The following is a 17,249-nucleotide window of genomic DNA, read 5'->3' as shown; positions in this document are numbered from 1 at the left end:
ACATCACACTAATCCCTGCACTGTTCAGATTAATTTAAAATGATCACCTGTGCTATGTCGATCTGAGAAAGAACTCTCCCAGCAGATTTGCTCTGATCAACAGCTTCAGGACTTTGGACCCTTTTCTTCATTTCCTCCAAACTGATCTCGTGACTGGTCAATTCTGACTGGATTTTCTGTTTAAAAACCAGATGTGTGAAATTAGGGAGCAATATTATCACAATATTTAAATTATTCATCACAAAGTTAAGTACAATTTCGCTGAGATATTGATTAGATATAACAAAAAGCACTGATGTTATCATTTACCTCATAATTAATTCCAACAGCAACACAAATGCTGAAAGGAACTCAAGATGTGATTTTCAACGGTGCATCTACAGAAACAGAGCACACTTGATAGGCTGAATGGCCTAGCTCTGCTTCTATTTCATATGATCTTAAGCAGCAGTAACCCACCAGTTTCAAATAATCTCCCTCCCAATCCCCCGACTCCCTTCTCAGCCCCTCCACCCCTCCACCACACACCACCTGCCACCAACCGGATTCATTCCTCCAATTGACCAACCGCGTCGTAACTTCTTCCTGTCTTCACCAATCCCCACTTTGCCACCCTGCCCCCACTGCCCTCTTTATCTGCAGCTCCCCCCACACCCACCCCCAGTCCTGAAGAAGGGTTTCACCCGAAATGTCGACTTCTGCACTTCCTGATTCTACCTGGCTTGTTGTGTTCTTCTAGCATCATGCCAGTCTACAATACCTCAAGAAGCAGACAATTGCTGATTTGCTGCTCATACGTTTACACAATAGAAAGAGGTTCGGGTCTGAAAAAAATGCAGTAACAGTAAAATAACTATATTCTGTTGTTCCACTGATGTTCCAACTTATAATAAAAATTAGGTTTTCAGAATACTGACGGCACTTGGATATCAGAATTATTTAACTGTGAATCAAAGTTACTGGCAAGGGATATAAAAACTTGGGGTGTTGTGTAAAGGTATCAGAATCTGGGATCGATGTTACAATGATGTCACTGAGTTTCACAACACAGAGCATTAATAGCATAGTTTACAGAGTTAGAATATCCTGAAATTCCACACCAGATCAAACCACAACATGGACATGCACACAGGAAGATGCTAGATTAGTCCTTACCAAATGTGGCTAGCACTCAGAGCCTGATATATATGTGTTTATCACATATAGCAGCATCAAATATGAATACATAATAATTAGTGTTACTTTTAAGTCTAAACCTGAACATCGTTCTTGACTCTGCCTTCTTCCCGACCATCCCGCCTTAGTGCGACGTCAGACCACAGGATAAAAGGCACATTTTCCACTAACTTCTCTCCCATTACAATTCATGACCTCTCCAAGAAAATCTCACCTATCACACCTGCAAAATGTTCTTGCACTCCATCCTTGGCTAAATGACTGATGACCCAACATGCCCCCATGTTAACTAATAATAATCGCACCTCTATCCTTTTTATGAAAGAAATGCCATCAACACTCCTCAACTCAACAAAAAAAAAACTTGATCTCACTGTCTTAATAAATCATTGCCCTATCTCTATCCTTATTTTCCTTTCCAAAGCCATCTTCTGCTGACAGGCCTATTTTTCCTGGAACTCTTCGGATAAATCCCCATGATCAGGTTTGTATCCTGTCACAGCCTCAAAACAGGTATCGTCAAAGTTCAAATGAAATTCGCTGTAACTGTAAAACCACCACGACTTGGTCTTCTCAATCAGTTTGCAGCCTTTTACACAGTTGACCATACCATCCTTAATCAATTTTGCTCCACTGTTATCCAGTTTGGTCGTATCCTCTCATGTGGTTCCATTTCTATCAATAATTTTGCCACAAAATCACTTTAATCACTTACTTCTCGTGCTTCCTCAATGACGTATCTTTGGTCTTTCCTATTTTTCATCTATGTTATACCATTGCAACATTATCTGTAAGTAGAGCATTAATTGTCATATTTATACTTTTGACATTCAGCTGAACCTCACCATCACCGCTTTCTACTTTTTCATATTTGCTAAATTATTGGATGATTTATCTGACATCCAGGACTGGATTCCCTTCAATTAAATTTGGGAAGACTTAAATTGTTCCAAACTTCTCTCAATGTTTTGAGCACAGGTCAGTGGGTTTTCAATCTTGGTATCACATTTTATGCCAAGATGAACTTTCGACTACATATTCTGCTGTCACTCAGCCCACTAGTTTCTACCCTGCCTCAGATCTCTTCAGAAATCTTCATTCATTCTCATCATCTCTGCACATGACTATCCAAATGCATAACTGCCTGATCCCCATCTTTCCAGGTCACCTAAGCTCTGCTGTCTCTGTCTTAATTTGCATCAGTTCATCCAGTTCAGTGACTTCAACTCCCAGTCAAACAAATGCTTTAATTTTGAAATTTATTCCAGTTTCCCATCTCCCTACCACTATAATCATCTCCAGCTCAACAACACACAAATACCTGTACCTTGATCTCTTGAACATTGCTAATTTGAATTGCTCCCTTGTTGGAGGTCATTCTTTCAATTGCCGAAGTACTAGACTCTGTAATTCCCTTTCTTACTCTTTTCAAGATGTTCCTTTCAAATATCACTTGGGTTAAACCTTTGATCATCTTTCCTAACATCTTTTATGCAGCTCAGTATTTGTTTGAAGTGCCTTTGAAAGTTGTACTGCACTAAAAACACTATTTTTTTTAAAAAGTGATTATTTTCTCTACTATCCTCTAACTCCATGCCTATATCTCCTGTAATAATCAGCCCAGATCCTTTGGCGCAAGTGGCTTTGCCCATGGTATCAGAAAACACCCTTTGTGATTGACCCTTTCCTGAACTTTCCACAAGGTTCAGTAGAATAACTGTGCATTTTTCCATGATCATCCTCTGTAACTAATGCTGATGGTAAACCACTCACTCGGATTCCACTCCACTCTGTTGTGATGAACAAAATCTTTTCGAGATGTGGATGATATGGGTATGGCAAGATTTGAGGCAAACTCAGACAAGGTGGTCCAGGGAACCCATTCTAATATAGAGAACATCTTGTTGTATCACATCCACTTTATGCTGAGCAGAGAGATGAATTCCTTGCTGGACAGTGGTGAGTTGCCAAGTAAGGGAGGATCAGAACATATTTGCAACTTATTAATGCTACAATCTGCTTGATTAATATTCAGCTCTGAGTAAAAAGTGAGGTCTGCAGATGCTGGAGATCAGAGCTGAAAATGTGTTGCTGGTTAAAGCGCATCAGGTCAGGCAGCATCCAAGGAACAGGAAATTCGACGTTTCGGGCACAAGCCCTTCATCATCCTGAAACGTCGAATTTCCTGTTCCTTGGATGCTGCCTGACCTGCTGCACTTTAACCAGCAACACATTTTCAGCTCTAATATTCAGCTCCCTATCGTATGAAACGTTCCATATGAGCTAGATGTTGCAAATTCTCAACACAGATGTCTGAGCAGGTGCCTGGCAACTTCAGCTCACTAATGGCTGGAAGTGCCTCCACACTGATCAACATCAACAGTATCTAAGGGCACTATCCACGGGCATTGTATGTATGCATGACTCAATATGTTAATTAGCATCTGGCCCTTGCCAACTACTCACAATCATCATGGCTCCTCTCTGACCCACCCGCAGGCCACTGAGGAAGTATAGACCTGCAGTGAAGGGCAAAGTGGCAACCAACATTGAAAGGCTGCAGCATACAGGACAGACAGCCTGTTCACAAACTGAACCAGGTTGCAGCTCAGGACTTCCCACTTGTACTATTAATGCTTGCTCACTTAGGGTTTAAGCTTTAGGGAGAGGCTGAATAGGCTGGGGCTACTTTCCCTGGAGCGTCAGAGGCTGAAGGGTGACCTTACAGTCATTTACAAAATCATGAGGGGCACGGATCAGGCGAATAGCCAAGGTCGTTTTCCCAGGGTTGAGGAGTCCAAAACAAGATGGCATAAGTTTAAGGTGTGAGGGGAAAGATTTTAAAGGGACCTAAGCGGTAACATTTTTACACAGAGGGTGATGTGTGTAAGGAATGAGCTGCCAGAGGAAGTGGTGGAGGCTGGTACAATTACAATATTTAAAACGCATCTGGATGGGCACATAAATAGGAAGGGTTTAGAGGAATATGGGCCAAATTCTGGCAAAAGGGACTAGATTAATTGTATTCTGGGTGGCATGGGTGAGTTGGACCGAAGGAAGGGTCTATTTCCGTGCTGTGCAGTTCTATGACTCTCTGCATGCTCGCAGCATCCACACCATATCTTGCCATGCCAAGGCTATTAGTAATACCTTATCAACATTCTCTTTTGCACAGACACAGAGCCAGACTGCTTGCCAGTCGGGATCTGTTCAGCGTGGTGGGTGGGGAGAAGTCTTCTTCTACAGCAAACCAAGACATCAATCTCATACCCGAGAGCACGTGCTAGCTGCCATCACATAAAAGAAATTGCCTGTTTCTTCAACAAAATGACCATGTCAGAAATTGCATAAGAGTCCCCTGTCACACCAGTCTGGGGTGGGGAGAGCTACTGTCAGCCATGAGCACAGTGCACACTCAGTCCAAGGGCTTGGACACAGTTAGTTACTCACTCAGGTGGCTCACAGGGCCAGCACCAGCAGTCTGGGAACTCTGTATGATCAGTCAGGAGTGAGAAACACAGTTGGTCAGGGTCTAATAAGTCATGTACAGGGATGCTATATGGTCAGTCGTCTAGAGTAAATACTGTTCTGGAGATCGCATGATGGTCAGCAATAAAGACCCCTCCCACCCCAGTTATCTTCCCTTTCATTCTCTTCCTTTGGGCAGAAGCTATAAAAGATTGAGTACATGTAATGAACAGATTTAAAATCAGCTCCTTAACTGCTGCTATCAGACTTTTGAACAGACCTCCCAAATCTTAATTCAGATCTCTCTCTCTCTCTGCACTTTCTCTGCAACTGTTTCACTGTATTCTGCTGACCTAATGCATTTTGCAAGGCACAATCTGCCTGTATAACACGCAAAACAACACTTTGCACTGTATCTCGGTACACATGACAATACAATAAGTCAACCTCTTTCAGATGTGTGCAAGATGGGGGGAGTTTGAGGGGCAACCGGGAAGCAGGAGGAGCAGTGGGGGTGGGAAAGCAGATGTTTATGCAGAGGTGAGGCCAACAATAACAATGGGAGAAGGCAACTCAAGGGCAGCATGTGGAATAGCCCAAGAAGGTATGGTAGGCTACGGATAGAGGGGTAAAAACAAGGACTGCAGATGCTGGAAACCAGAATCTAGATTAGAGTGATGCTGGAAAAGCACAGCAGGTCAGGCAGCATCCGAGGAGCAGGAAAATCGATGTTTCGGGCAAAAGCCCTTCATCAGGAATAGGCCTTCATCAGCCCTCTATTCCCGACGAAGGGCTTTTGCCCGAAATGTTGAGGTTCCTGCTCCTCGGATGCTGCCTGACCTGCTGTGCTTTTCCAGCACCACTCTAATATAGATTACGGTTGGAGGGGTTACCGGCAGTGACCACCATTATAGCCTCTACAGGGGTAGCAGGGAGGGCCAGGGTGGGCATCATTAGGGTGCAATGCTGGGACTCAGGAGACAAGGAAGACATTTGGAGATGAATTTCAATATAGTGGCTCACCATATAAGGAAGCTTGGGGGAAATGGGCTGTCAGTGTGACTTAAAAGGGGACACAGGCATTCTGGGTTACCAGGCAGAACTCAATGCTGACAGCATTGGAGGCTGCCGTTGACTTTTTGTGTTTGGATCACCTGTGCAAAGACTAACCTCTGTGGCAAAGTTTGTCTCCTTGCTAAGTGCCAATGGCAAGGCAGGATGAGCAAGAGATCACTGGCTGACAGGGCAAAACACAAAAAGGCAAGGCAAAACAGAGCAACGCAGGGATACTGCAAACTTCCAGGAGGACTTCGAGAGTGAATGAGTGCTTTGACAGTGAGCAAAGATCCTCGAGATACATTCTTTCCCAGTCAATGAGCTGGGTGTGCGTCCTGAGCACAAAGTGACCTTGCTGCACCATTGTAAAGAAAGTTGCTGGTGCAGTCCAAAGTGAACCACTAAAATTCAGAAGTATCCTGTAAACTGATCAGAGATGTACCATGAGGGTTCATACAGGCTGACACATTGGATGCCATTGTCTCTGTTCATGGGGTACAGCACTCAGTGATCCTGGAACATGCACAAAATGTTGGCGGCCAACATAGAGGACGTGGGGAGCGAATGATGAGTTTAAACCACCAAGAAACAGCTCTAGTTTTCACGTCCAGTTTTCCTCGTGGCTAGTAGCTTGGATGTCAAGTTTGGTAAGAATGCAAACCCAAGGTGGGTCCAGTGTTCACAAGTCATTTAAAACTTTAAAAAGTTTTAAAGTTTTTTTTAAGCGCCTAGCGGACCCGGAAGCTGGTGCCGCGATAGGTTACCTGGGTAGGGTTTTTTTCTTATATAAGCGCGCAGCTCCGAGCCTTCGGCCTCACTCTCTCGGCGGACCAAGTAACGGCTGTCTGGTGGTGTTTTTGAAGTCACGGGGTAAGTCCAGTTCGTGTTTTTTTTTCAAACAGCTAAAAGTTTTAAAGTTTTTTTTAAGCGCCTAGCGGACCCGGAAGCTGGTGCCGCGCTAGGTTACCTGGGTATGGTTTTTTTCTTATATAAGCGCGCAGGGGAGGAACCCGAGGCACTACAGGGGTAGAGCCTCCCACCCGCCCTCCTCCTCTAACCTAATAATAAGACCCGTTGTGGCAAGCAGGTAAGTGCTGCATTTTGCTTGTTTGTTTCTTTAGATTTAGTTTTAAAGCTTACTTTTTAGAGGGATGGCAGTGCAGGCAGTGCAATGTTCCTCTTGCAACATGTATGAGGTGAAGGAAGCCATTAGCATCCCTGCTGATTACACTTGCAAGAAGTGCATCCATCTCCAGTTCCTCCAAGACCGTGTTAGGGAACTGGAGCTGGAGTTGGATGAACTACGGATCATTCGGGAGGCAGAGGTGGTCATAGATCAGAGCTTTAGGGAAGTAGTTACACTGAAAGTTATAGACAGATGGGTGACAGTGAGGGGGAGTGGGAGGAACCAGCCAGTGCAGGGACCCCCTGCGGTCATTCCCCTCAAGAACAAGTATACCGTTTTGGATACTTGTGGGGGGGGGGGAAGGCTTATCAGGGGTAAGCAACGAGGTTCAGGCCTCTGGCACGGAGCCTGGCCCCGTTGCTCAGAAGGGAAGGGTGGAGAAAGTTAGAGCGATAGTTCTTGGGGACTCAATAGTGAGGGGTACAGATAGGCGGTTTTGTGGGGGCGACAGAGACTCATGATTGGTATGTTGCCTCCCAGGTGCAAGGGTACGTGATGTCTCTGATCGTGTTTTCCGGGTCCTTAAGGGGGAGGGGGAGCAGCCCCAGATCGTGGTCCACGTTGGCACCAACGACATAGGTAGGAAGAGGGGTGAGGATGTCAGGCAGGCTTTCAGGGAGCTAGGTTGGAAGCTCAGAGCTAGAACAAACAGAGTTGTTGTCTCTGGTTTGTTACCCGTGCCACGTGATAGAGAGTCGAGGAATAGGGAGAGAGAGCAGTTAAATGCGTGGCTACAGGCATGGTGCAGGAGGGAGGGATTCCGGTTTCTGGACAACTGGGGTTCTTTCTGGGGAAGGTGGGACCTCTATAAACAGGATGGTCTACACCTGAACTTGAGGGGCACCAGTATCCTTGGGGGGAGGTTTGCTAGTGCTCTTTGGGAGGGTTTAAACTAACTCTGCAGGGGCATGGGAACCTGGACTGTAGCTTCAGGGTACAGGACCTTGAGTGTAGGGAGGTTAGGAACAAGGCATCGATTTCAAAGGAGGGTGCCTATAAACAGAAAGGTGGCTTGAAGTGTGTATACTTCAATGCCAGAAGTTTACGAAATAAGGTAGGTGAACTTGCAGCGTGGGTTTGGACCTGGGACTTCGATGTTGTGGCCATTACAGAGACGTAGGTAGAACAGGGGCAGGAATGGCTGTTGCAGGTTCCATGGTTTAAATGTTTTAGTAGGGTCAGACATGGGGGTAAAAGAGGGGGAGGTGTGGCATTGCTTGTCAAGGATAGCATTACAGCGGTGGAAAGGATGATGGAGGAAGATTTGCCATATGAGGTAGTTTAGGCTGAGGTTAGAAATAGGAAAGGTGAGGTCACCCTGTTAGGTGTTTTCTACAGGCCTCCCAATAGTCCGAGAGAAGTAGAGGATAGTATTGCGAGGATGATTCAGGAGAAGAGTGAAAGTAGCAGGGTGGTTGTTATGGGGGACTTTAACTTCCCAGATATTGACTGGGAAAGCTATAGCTCGAGTTCGTTAGATGGGTTGGTGTTTGTCCAATGTGTGCAGGAGGGTTTCCTGACACAATATGTAGACAGGCCAACAAGAGGTGAGGCTATACTGGATTTGGTTCTAGGTAATGAACCAGGCCAGGTGTTAGACTTGGAGGTAGGTGAGCACTTCGGGGACAGTGACCACAACTCAGTGACTTTTACTTTAGTGATGGAGAGGGATAAGTGTGCACTGCAGGGCAAGAGCTATAGCTGGGGGCAGGGAAATTATGATGCGGTGAGGCATGACTTAGGATGCGTGGATTGGAAAAACAGGCTTCAGGAGAAGAACACTAATGATATGTGGAGATTGTTCAAGGAACACCTATTGAGTGTCCTTGATAAGTATGTACCAGTCAGGCAGGGAGTAAAGGGTCTTGTGAGGGAGCCGTGGTTTAATAGGGAATTGGAATCCCTTGTGAAAGGGAAGAGGGCGGCCTATGTAAGGATGAGGCGTGAAGGTTCAGTTGGGGCGATTGAGAGTTATAAGGTTGCCAGGAAGGATCTGAAGAGAGAGCTAAGAGCAGCGAGAAGGGGACATGAAAAGTCCTTAGTTGGTAGGATTAGGGAAAACCCAAAGGCTTTCTATAGGTACGTCAGGAATAAAAGGATGACTAGGGTAGGTATCGGTCCAGGCAAGGATAGTAGTGGAAAGTTGTGCGTGGAGGCGGAGGAGATTGGTGAGACACCAAATCAATACTTTTCGTCAGTATTCACTCAGGAACGGGACTCTGTTGCTGGTGTGAATATTGAGTCACAAGTGATTAGAATGGATGGCCTTGAAGTATGTAGGGAGGAGGTTTTGGGAATACTGGAAAGGATGAAAATAGACAAGTCTCCTGGGCCTGATGGCATTTACCCTAGGATCCTCTGGGAAGCTAGGGAGGAGATAGCAGAGCCATTGGCCTTGATTTTTATGTCGTCATTGTCAACGGGAATAGTACCAGAAGACTGGAGGATAGCGAATGTGGTCCCCTTGTTCAAGAAGGGGAGTAGGGACAGCCCGAGTAACTATAGGCCAGTGAGTCTCACTTCTGTTGTGGGCAAAGTCTTAGAGAGAATTGTAAGGGATAAGATTTATGAACATCTGGATAGGAATAATGTGATCAAGGATAGTCAGCATGGTTTTGTGAAGGGCAGGTCGTGCCTCACAAACCTTATTGAGTTCTTTGAGAAGGTGACTAAGGAGGTGGATGAGGGTAAAGCAGTAGATGTGGTGTATATGGATTTTAGCAAGGCGTTCGATAAGGTACCCCATGGTAGGCTAATGCAAAAACTACGGAGGTATGGCATTGAGGGTGCATTAGAGGTTTGGATTAGGAATTGGCTGGCTGGAAGGAGACAGAGGGTAATAGTTGATGGACTAGGTTCATCTTGGAGTGCAGTTACTAGCGGTGTACCACAGGGATCTGTTTTGGGACCGTTGCTGTTTGTCATCTTTATAAATGATCGAGAGGAGGGGCTTGAAAGCTGGGTGAGCAAGTTTGCGGATGACACAAAGGTCGGTGGAGTTGTGGACAGTGAAGAAGGATGTGGCAGGTTACAGCGGGATATAGATAGGTTGCAGAGCTGGGCAGAAAGGTGGCAGATGGAATTCAATGTAGCTAAGTGTGAAGTCATTCACTTTGGTAGGAGTAACAAGAAGATGAATTACTGGGCTAATGGTTGGCTACTTGGTAGTGTGGATGAGCAGAGGGATCTTGGTGTCCATGTACACAGATCTCTGAAAGTTGCCACCCAGGTAAATAGTGCTGTGAGGAAGGCATATGGTGTACTGGGCTTTATTGGTAGAGGAATTGAGTTCCGGAGTCCTGAGGTCATGTTGCAGTTGTATAAGACTCTGGTGCGGCCTCATCTGGAGTATTGTGTGCAGTTTTGGTCGCCATACTATAGGAAGGATGTGGAGGCATTGGAACGAGTGCAGAGGAGGTTTACCAGGATGTTGCCTGGCATGGTAGGAAGATCGTATGAGGAAAGGCTGAGGTACTTGGGCCTGTTCTCATTGGAGAAAAGAAGGTTTAGGGGAGATTTGATAGAGGTGTATAAGATGATTAGGGGTTTAGATAGGGTAGACACTGAGAACCTTTTACCGCTAATGGAGTCAGCTGTTACTAGGGGACACAGCTTTAAATTAAGGGGTGGTAGGTATAGGACAGATGTTAGGGGTAGATTCTTTACGCAGCGGGTTGTGAGTTCATGGAATGCCCTGCCAGTAGCAGTGGTGAACTCTCCCTCTTTATGGTCATTTAAGCGGGCATTGGATAGGCATATGGAAGTTACTGGGCTAGTGTAGGTTAGGTAGGATTTGGTCGGCGCAACATCGAGGGCCGAAGGGCCTGTACTGCGCTGTATTTTTCTATGTTCTATGAATGTCAATAAGAACCTCACCATTCAGTAGGGAGAATTAGATCACTCTACTTGAGCAAATATGATGATCTTGATGTCAAGATGACAAACCTCAAGATTCTACCACTAATCTCATCATAGTCAGCATTGCTGAGAGCCTAGTAAGATTCTTCCCTGGGATTTTTCAAAGGAAAGCATTTCAAAATTTCTTCTCAATTTATTTTTGTTGTCCACTGGTAAATACTGATAATTTGGGTTTTGATACTTACAATTGAATTATTCTTTGGTCACAGCACTGTATTACAAAGTACATAACTTGGCTTTGAGTTAGTTTCACAAAGTGTCTTAAACTGTACACAACTCTGGTGATATATTCTGGGAATGACAGAAACATTTTGTCAATACTGAACAACTTTCAGAGTTACAGCCCAAATAATAGCCTAGGTTTTATACCCTTGACATTCACTGAGACTAGAAAGTCATTAGTACAGCGACATTGACTTAATAATGTGCAAATTAATGAATACAGTTTGAGATTCTTTTTGCAGATTGAAGAATAATGCTTGGGGCCTCAGATGATTTTTGTGTTGTTACTTCATTACATATTAAAGCTTTCAGTACCAACATATGATTAGTTCCCAGTTCCTAAACTAATATAATTTCCAATTGGCTAATTATTTTTAATGCAGTTCAAATATTTGAATTGAAAAGCAATTGACTGCAGTGAATAATTAACTTTCTTTCACCAGTCGTTTATTGACTTCGACTTGATTGTGCATCAACAAACTACCTCGCAAAGTTATCTCCAAATCAGTTTTTTAAAAAAAATCAATAACAAGATTTTCTCATTGACAGAAAACGGAAAAATGCCAAGGACTTCACATCAGAATCAAATTGTCTCACAATTTTTGCTTTGATAGCACTGATTCTAAATGGTATCAAGATGTTAGCACAGGAAGAGGATAGCGAGATCGTGCAGCACTGAATCAGTGGATGATTTTACATTGCTCTCAGCAGGTCAGTCATCAAAGGGGAATAGAGTATGACAGTGGGGTTCGATGATCAAGGAGGCAGTCAGAGGGATAATTTAGGAGGCAGCAATATAACTTTAAAATGGCATTCACAGACAGCTAAGTAGATTTTTACAAATTTAATGTTTTTGCTGATGGCCCGCAATGATGCATTTAATGAATCACTCGTTTGGTCTCATGAAGATGTGCTTTGTGTGAACGCACTTGACTGCATAAAAGTGCATTTTCAAGGAGCTTAACACCTGTTTCAGATATTTTATCATACTTTACTTTAGCGTAGACACCATTTTAATGCAAGAAACATGGCATATGGATAACATCAGATTTCTAGGACTCCATCACACCTCACCAGTCAATGCAGCCACAGTTGCCTTAATCTTTCACCATAAGGCAAACTACTCAAAACCACATCATCCTGGAAAATCAATTTCATACTTTCTACAGGCTGTTACATTCTTTCAATATTTGAGCCTAAAATTACACACAGTTTAAGGATGTTACTGAACTGCCATTCGGTACAGTCCTTCCATACATGACCTTTTCTGGTTCATATTCAATCCCTCCTGAGATAATGCAGTCTCTCAACCTTGATCCCTTTTCAATGTCCATGTCCAGTTGTCCAACAATTGGCGATCTGCAGCAGGATTGGATCATCAATTTGGACTTTATTTGTAATCCTCCAACTCCCTCTCATCCTTTCAGAATCTGCTAAAGAGCTACCATATTGTCTAAGCTTTCAGATATCCCTCCTCAGATCTCCTCTCAGAAGGCATCAGTTCTACTCTGGTAAGGTTTCTGTGAACAGTCTTTGTTCTTTCTCTCAGTAAAGTCATTTACAGAAACGCAGGTTTCTACTGCTTGTTAGGAATCTTGCAAAAAACATCGATGCACAAAAAATGCTGAGAAATATGCAGCTTTAGTAAAAATCTAACACCTGCGTTAGACTCTGTAAAAGTATGAGAAAACTTTTTTATGATGATACAGTGAGTGGGTAACATTTTCCATGTCTAAAATCTCGTTACGTTTCAAAAAAGCAATGAACAAACTGAATAAAGATAAGCATAGAAACACAAACAACTGCATGTTCCCCTTCAACCCACTCACCATCCTGAGTTGGAAAAATATCACTGTTCCTTTATTAGGTCAAAATCCTGGAAATGCCTCCTAACAGCATTGTGTCTACCTACAGCAGTTCAAGAGGCAGCTCACCACCACCTTTCCAAGAACAATTCAGGAAGTGCCATAAATGCTGGCCAGCTCATGAAGCCCAAGTCCCATGATTGATTTTTTTTTAATTCAGGAGTTATCAAATCTAATTGTTAATTTTCAATATTTTTGTATTTGTGTTGACTGGTAATAAGAATTATTTACAGATAACTTTGATTTTGTTTGAAAAAAAGATCAACTGTTTAAAAATGTGAACCATAAAATTAGGTGACATCTGCATCTTACGGCCCAAGAAGATGAAGTAATCAAATTGTAACAAAGACAAATGACACCAGGATGATCATGCTTAGAATGTCAATATACCGCATGCATTTTTAAAAAAAAAGTCATTGACTGGGCCAGCACCTATTGCCAATCCTCAGTCATCTTTGAGAGGGTGGTGCCATCTTTAACCTCTGCAGTCCATTTGTTACGGGTTGACTGAAAATGCTGTAAAATCCAAGATTTTCACAAGGTGACAGTGTAGCAATGATGAAATATTTCCAAGCCAGATGGCAAGTGCAATGTAAACAGCTGCAAGCATCTTCATGCAGCAGCGATTAAACAAAAAGATAAACCTCTCAGGATTTTGTTTTGTTAGATCAATGTGCTTCAATGTATGTACTGAAGTCCATTTGTTTGCTAATCAGAGGTAAAAGACAACTCCAACCCAATTTACAGTATTTGAGAAATGTTTCTGAATGACTAATGACAGCCAACATAAATTATCTTCTTCATTAATATAAAGAACTTTATATAAATAATGCAATGTCTATAGCAACTTTCCGGTCCCAAGAGTGAAGCATACACTTGGGATTCAAATTAAAAATCATTGGTCAGCATGGTAATGTGCCATTTTAACATTGTGATGCCAAATTAAAGGTACAACAATACCCCAGATAAATTACCAGTTAGTTTGAACTAGACAATTGTCAAACCTTTCACACAGCAAGGAAAACTTGAGAAAAGGGAAGGAAACCTAAATTTATCTTCCATGAAGTACACAGTCATTTTTCTGAGCTTAACAATCAACAAATGTCACTGGTATGTGAACGAGGATTTTAATTATTCAATTTGGTTATCCTGTCATTGCCAATGAAACAACTACCTTATTATGTACAACTCTCCAAAATGTGTATGCAATGAGTAAACATGCAAATGTTTTTCTGAATTTGTTGGTTAACAATTTGTGCATCTTCCCACTTACAGATTACTGGCTCGGGAAATGAGCACACAATGTAAAATGAGGAGATGTATTAAATAGAATAATCATTATTTGACATGCATATTGCAGGTGAATTGCAGTGTGTATTATCCACACTCTTGTCAAATGGAGTTTGATGTCCATAATTTATGAATTGCTAGCTCCTAATCCCATTTAAGAACTAAGTGGGCATAAAAATTAAGACCTCTTCTCCAGAGAAGTGTCAGTGGTTTAATACAACACATCAGGGAGTCATTCAACAATATCTGTGGGTTATTTCTGCATGTCCTTATGAACCAAGATAAGCTAGCTGGCGAGGAACAAATCACATATCATGCCTGTATAGGGGAAATAAATCATTTCAAAATGGCCTGACCAAGTTCTCACCACTCGGAGGGTCCAATCCATCAATCGGAAATCTTAAATTATGGTTTGGAGTGGCAAGAGAAATAATCAGTTTTTGCCTGAGAGGAAAGATTAGGCTGCTTTTCTATAAAGGTGCTAGCAATACAGAAAGTATTAGTATGGGTGGCACGGTGGCTCAGTGGTTAGCACTGCTGCCCCACAGCACCAGGATCCCAGGTTTGATTCCAGCCTTGCTTGTCCGTCTGTGTGGAGTTTGCATATTCTCCCAGTGTCTCTGCGGGTTTCGTCTGGGTGCTCTGGTTTCCTCCCACAGTCCAAAGATGTGCAGGTCAGGTGAATTGGCCAAGCTAAATTGCCCATAGTGTTAGGTGCATTAGTCAGAGGGAAATGGGTCTGGGTAGGTTACTCTTCAGAGAGTTAGTGTGGACTTGTTGGCCCAAAGGGCCTGTTTCCACACCGTAGGGAATCTAATCTAATCTACGTTAACATGCAATCCAGGCAGATAGTGTTCCGTAGTCTCAATACAGATAATTATCTTCTTCATCTTATTTTTAATTTCAGGGGCGTAATGCCTATATTTTCATACTCATTAAGCAAATGCTAAGCATGTGGCAATGTCTCTCTAAAGACCCAACACCGCACTTTCAAAGAGTTCCACAAGAAATAGCATAGCTGATTCAATTAAAGAATTGCAGCAACAACAATGATCCATCAGTCTAACTGGCTATAAAAGTGTTCCTCTGTTGTTTGAAAATGCTAAAAATATGCGCTTTACATGTACTGACAAAATGTGTAAATGAGCTGCAGTATATAAATATGAATAACATGCAATTTATCGATTACACTGCACTGCTCCTACAGTCAGAAGAGACACGAAAGGAAATTATAAACAATGTAAAAACAAGGAGTGTGAAATATGGAGTAAGAATGAATGTGAAGACAACCAGGACATTTATGATGAAAAGAGACAACTCTAGAAGTGAAAAATATAGTAAATTGACAGCTTCTAGAGCAACTGAAAAGGTTATTTAGGTCTGAGTAGCATAGATGGTGGGAGATTAGATTAGATTAGATTCCCTACAGTATGGAAACAGGCCCTTCAGTCCAATGAGTCCACATCGTCCCTCTGAAGAGTAACCCACCCAGACCGATTTCCCTCTGTCTAATACACCTAACACTATGGGCCATTTACCCTGGGCAATTTACCTGACTTGCACATCTTTGGACTGTGGGGGGAAACCGTAGCACCCGGAGGAAACTCACACAGACACAGGGAGAATGTGCAAACTCCATATAGACAGTCGCCCGAGGCTGGAATCAAACTGGGACCCTGGTGCAGTGAGGCAACAGTGCTAACCACTGAGCCAAAGATGTGAAATCTGAAGGACAACTGATAACCAATCTTTGTCAGAATGATAGGTGTATGTCAAAGAACCTGAACCTTGAAAAGGAATGCTGAGGTGCTAATTTTGCCATTAGTATTATATGCCTCAGAGGACAACCAAAATGTTTTTTATTGATAAACTGAGGTATGGACATTTAGAGGAATATTCTGCACATCCTTAACAAACCGAAAGATTCAAGAGGAAGTCATATAAATGGCTGAGATGGAGTGCTAATTAGTGCATACTATCAAAAGACAAAAGACCAAAATATTTTGGTCCACCAATAGAGTAGACGATGAACAGAGATAATTATTGCAAAGCCAGATTGAGGGAAAATAAAGGAGATGGAAGCAGAGGAGAAAACAGACATTGGATATAATCGACTGCATGATGGATGAGGAATTTATAAGGGAGCATTAGGACAGACAATGATGGAGACCAAATGCCCTTCTTACCAGATGGGTGTAACTCACACTACCATTGTGCTTGCACACTGGTAGGGCAAGGGTACACTGAGCTGATTGGGGCTGAATTCACATCAAAGTGGAATTGAATGTTGTTGTAATAGTCTTATGAGACGATAGGGGCTGCTCTCTCACTAGAGAGAAGCAACTGGTGGTGTTTTAACCTGAGGGCCACCAGACCTCAGGCAAGGGAAGAGGTTGAGAAGGAAAGTCCTTCATGGTAACCTCAAACCAGTGATGGAAATTGAACCCAAACTGCTGTGTAAACCAATGATCCAGCCAACTGAGCTAAACCGATTCCCGGAATTGAATACGGATTGCCTTTCAGCCTGGATTTTCCTCGTCCCCGGCTTGCTTTGCGGGTAGGTTTATGGGAAGTAAGGAGAATGCAAGGGGGGTGGGGGTGGGGGGCTGTATGTCTTGCTCTCACACTAGTCCCACGTTTTAAACACACTTCCTTTTCCATGGACCATCACACTCTCAATCACTCTCACTTGGTCACACTCTCCCTCCTTAGCTCTCCCAGCCATAAACATTCCTGTCTCCCTCACACTCACACTCTCTGAAACTTATTCTAATACTTGGCACAAAGGGAAATTGTAAACTGGAAATTCTGCTCTTTCATTTATGTCCTAACTGTGCTCTTTGCAGCTGCACAATCCATATGAAATACCATGGACATACTCTTGCCTTTGCTAATTGTTTTTCTCTTGATGATTGATTTATATATTTGATTGTGTCACCTATCCATTTCTCTCTCTGTGTGCAATCATCTATCATTGTGCTTTTACATGTAATGAGTAATTACACTCCCTGTTCCTGGATGCCACCTTCTCCATGTGGTTTATTTCCTTCAGTTGTTGAAATCATATA

At 43.0% G+C, this 17,249-nt stretch overlaps 1 protein-coding gene across 7 annotated transcripts in view; it reads right to left on the bottom strand.

Annotated features, from left to right (window-relative positions):
* Positions 1-17,249, bottom strand: part of dmd (dystrophin) — a 1,983,095-nt gene that overhangs the window by 994,045 nt on the left and 971,801 nt on the right. For all 7 annotated transcript variants that reach the window (XM_060833515.1, XM_060833512.1, XM_060833514.1 and 4 more), the window contains one exon: positions 48-176. In XM_060833515.1, the coding sequence (XP_060689498.1) occupies positions 48-176 (129 nt within the window). The remainder of the gene's footprint in view (positions 1-47; positions 177-17,249) is intronic.

Source organism: Hemiscyllium ocellatum, chromosome 12 (assembly GCF_020745735.1).
Source record: "Hemiscyllium ocellatum isolate sHemOce1 chromosome 12, sHemOce1.pat.X.cur, whole genome shotgun sequence".
NCBI classification, from domain to species: Eukaryota; Metazoa; Chordata; class Chondrichthyes; order Orectolobiformes; family Hemiscylliidae; genus Hemiscyllium; species Hemiscyllium ocellatum.
Note: the sequence above shows the minus strand (reverse complement) of the source record. Positions and strands in the feature narration are given on the sequence as shown.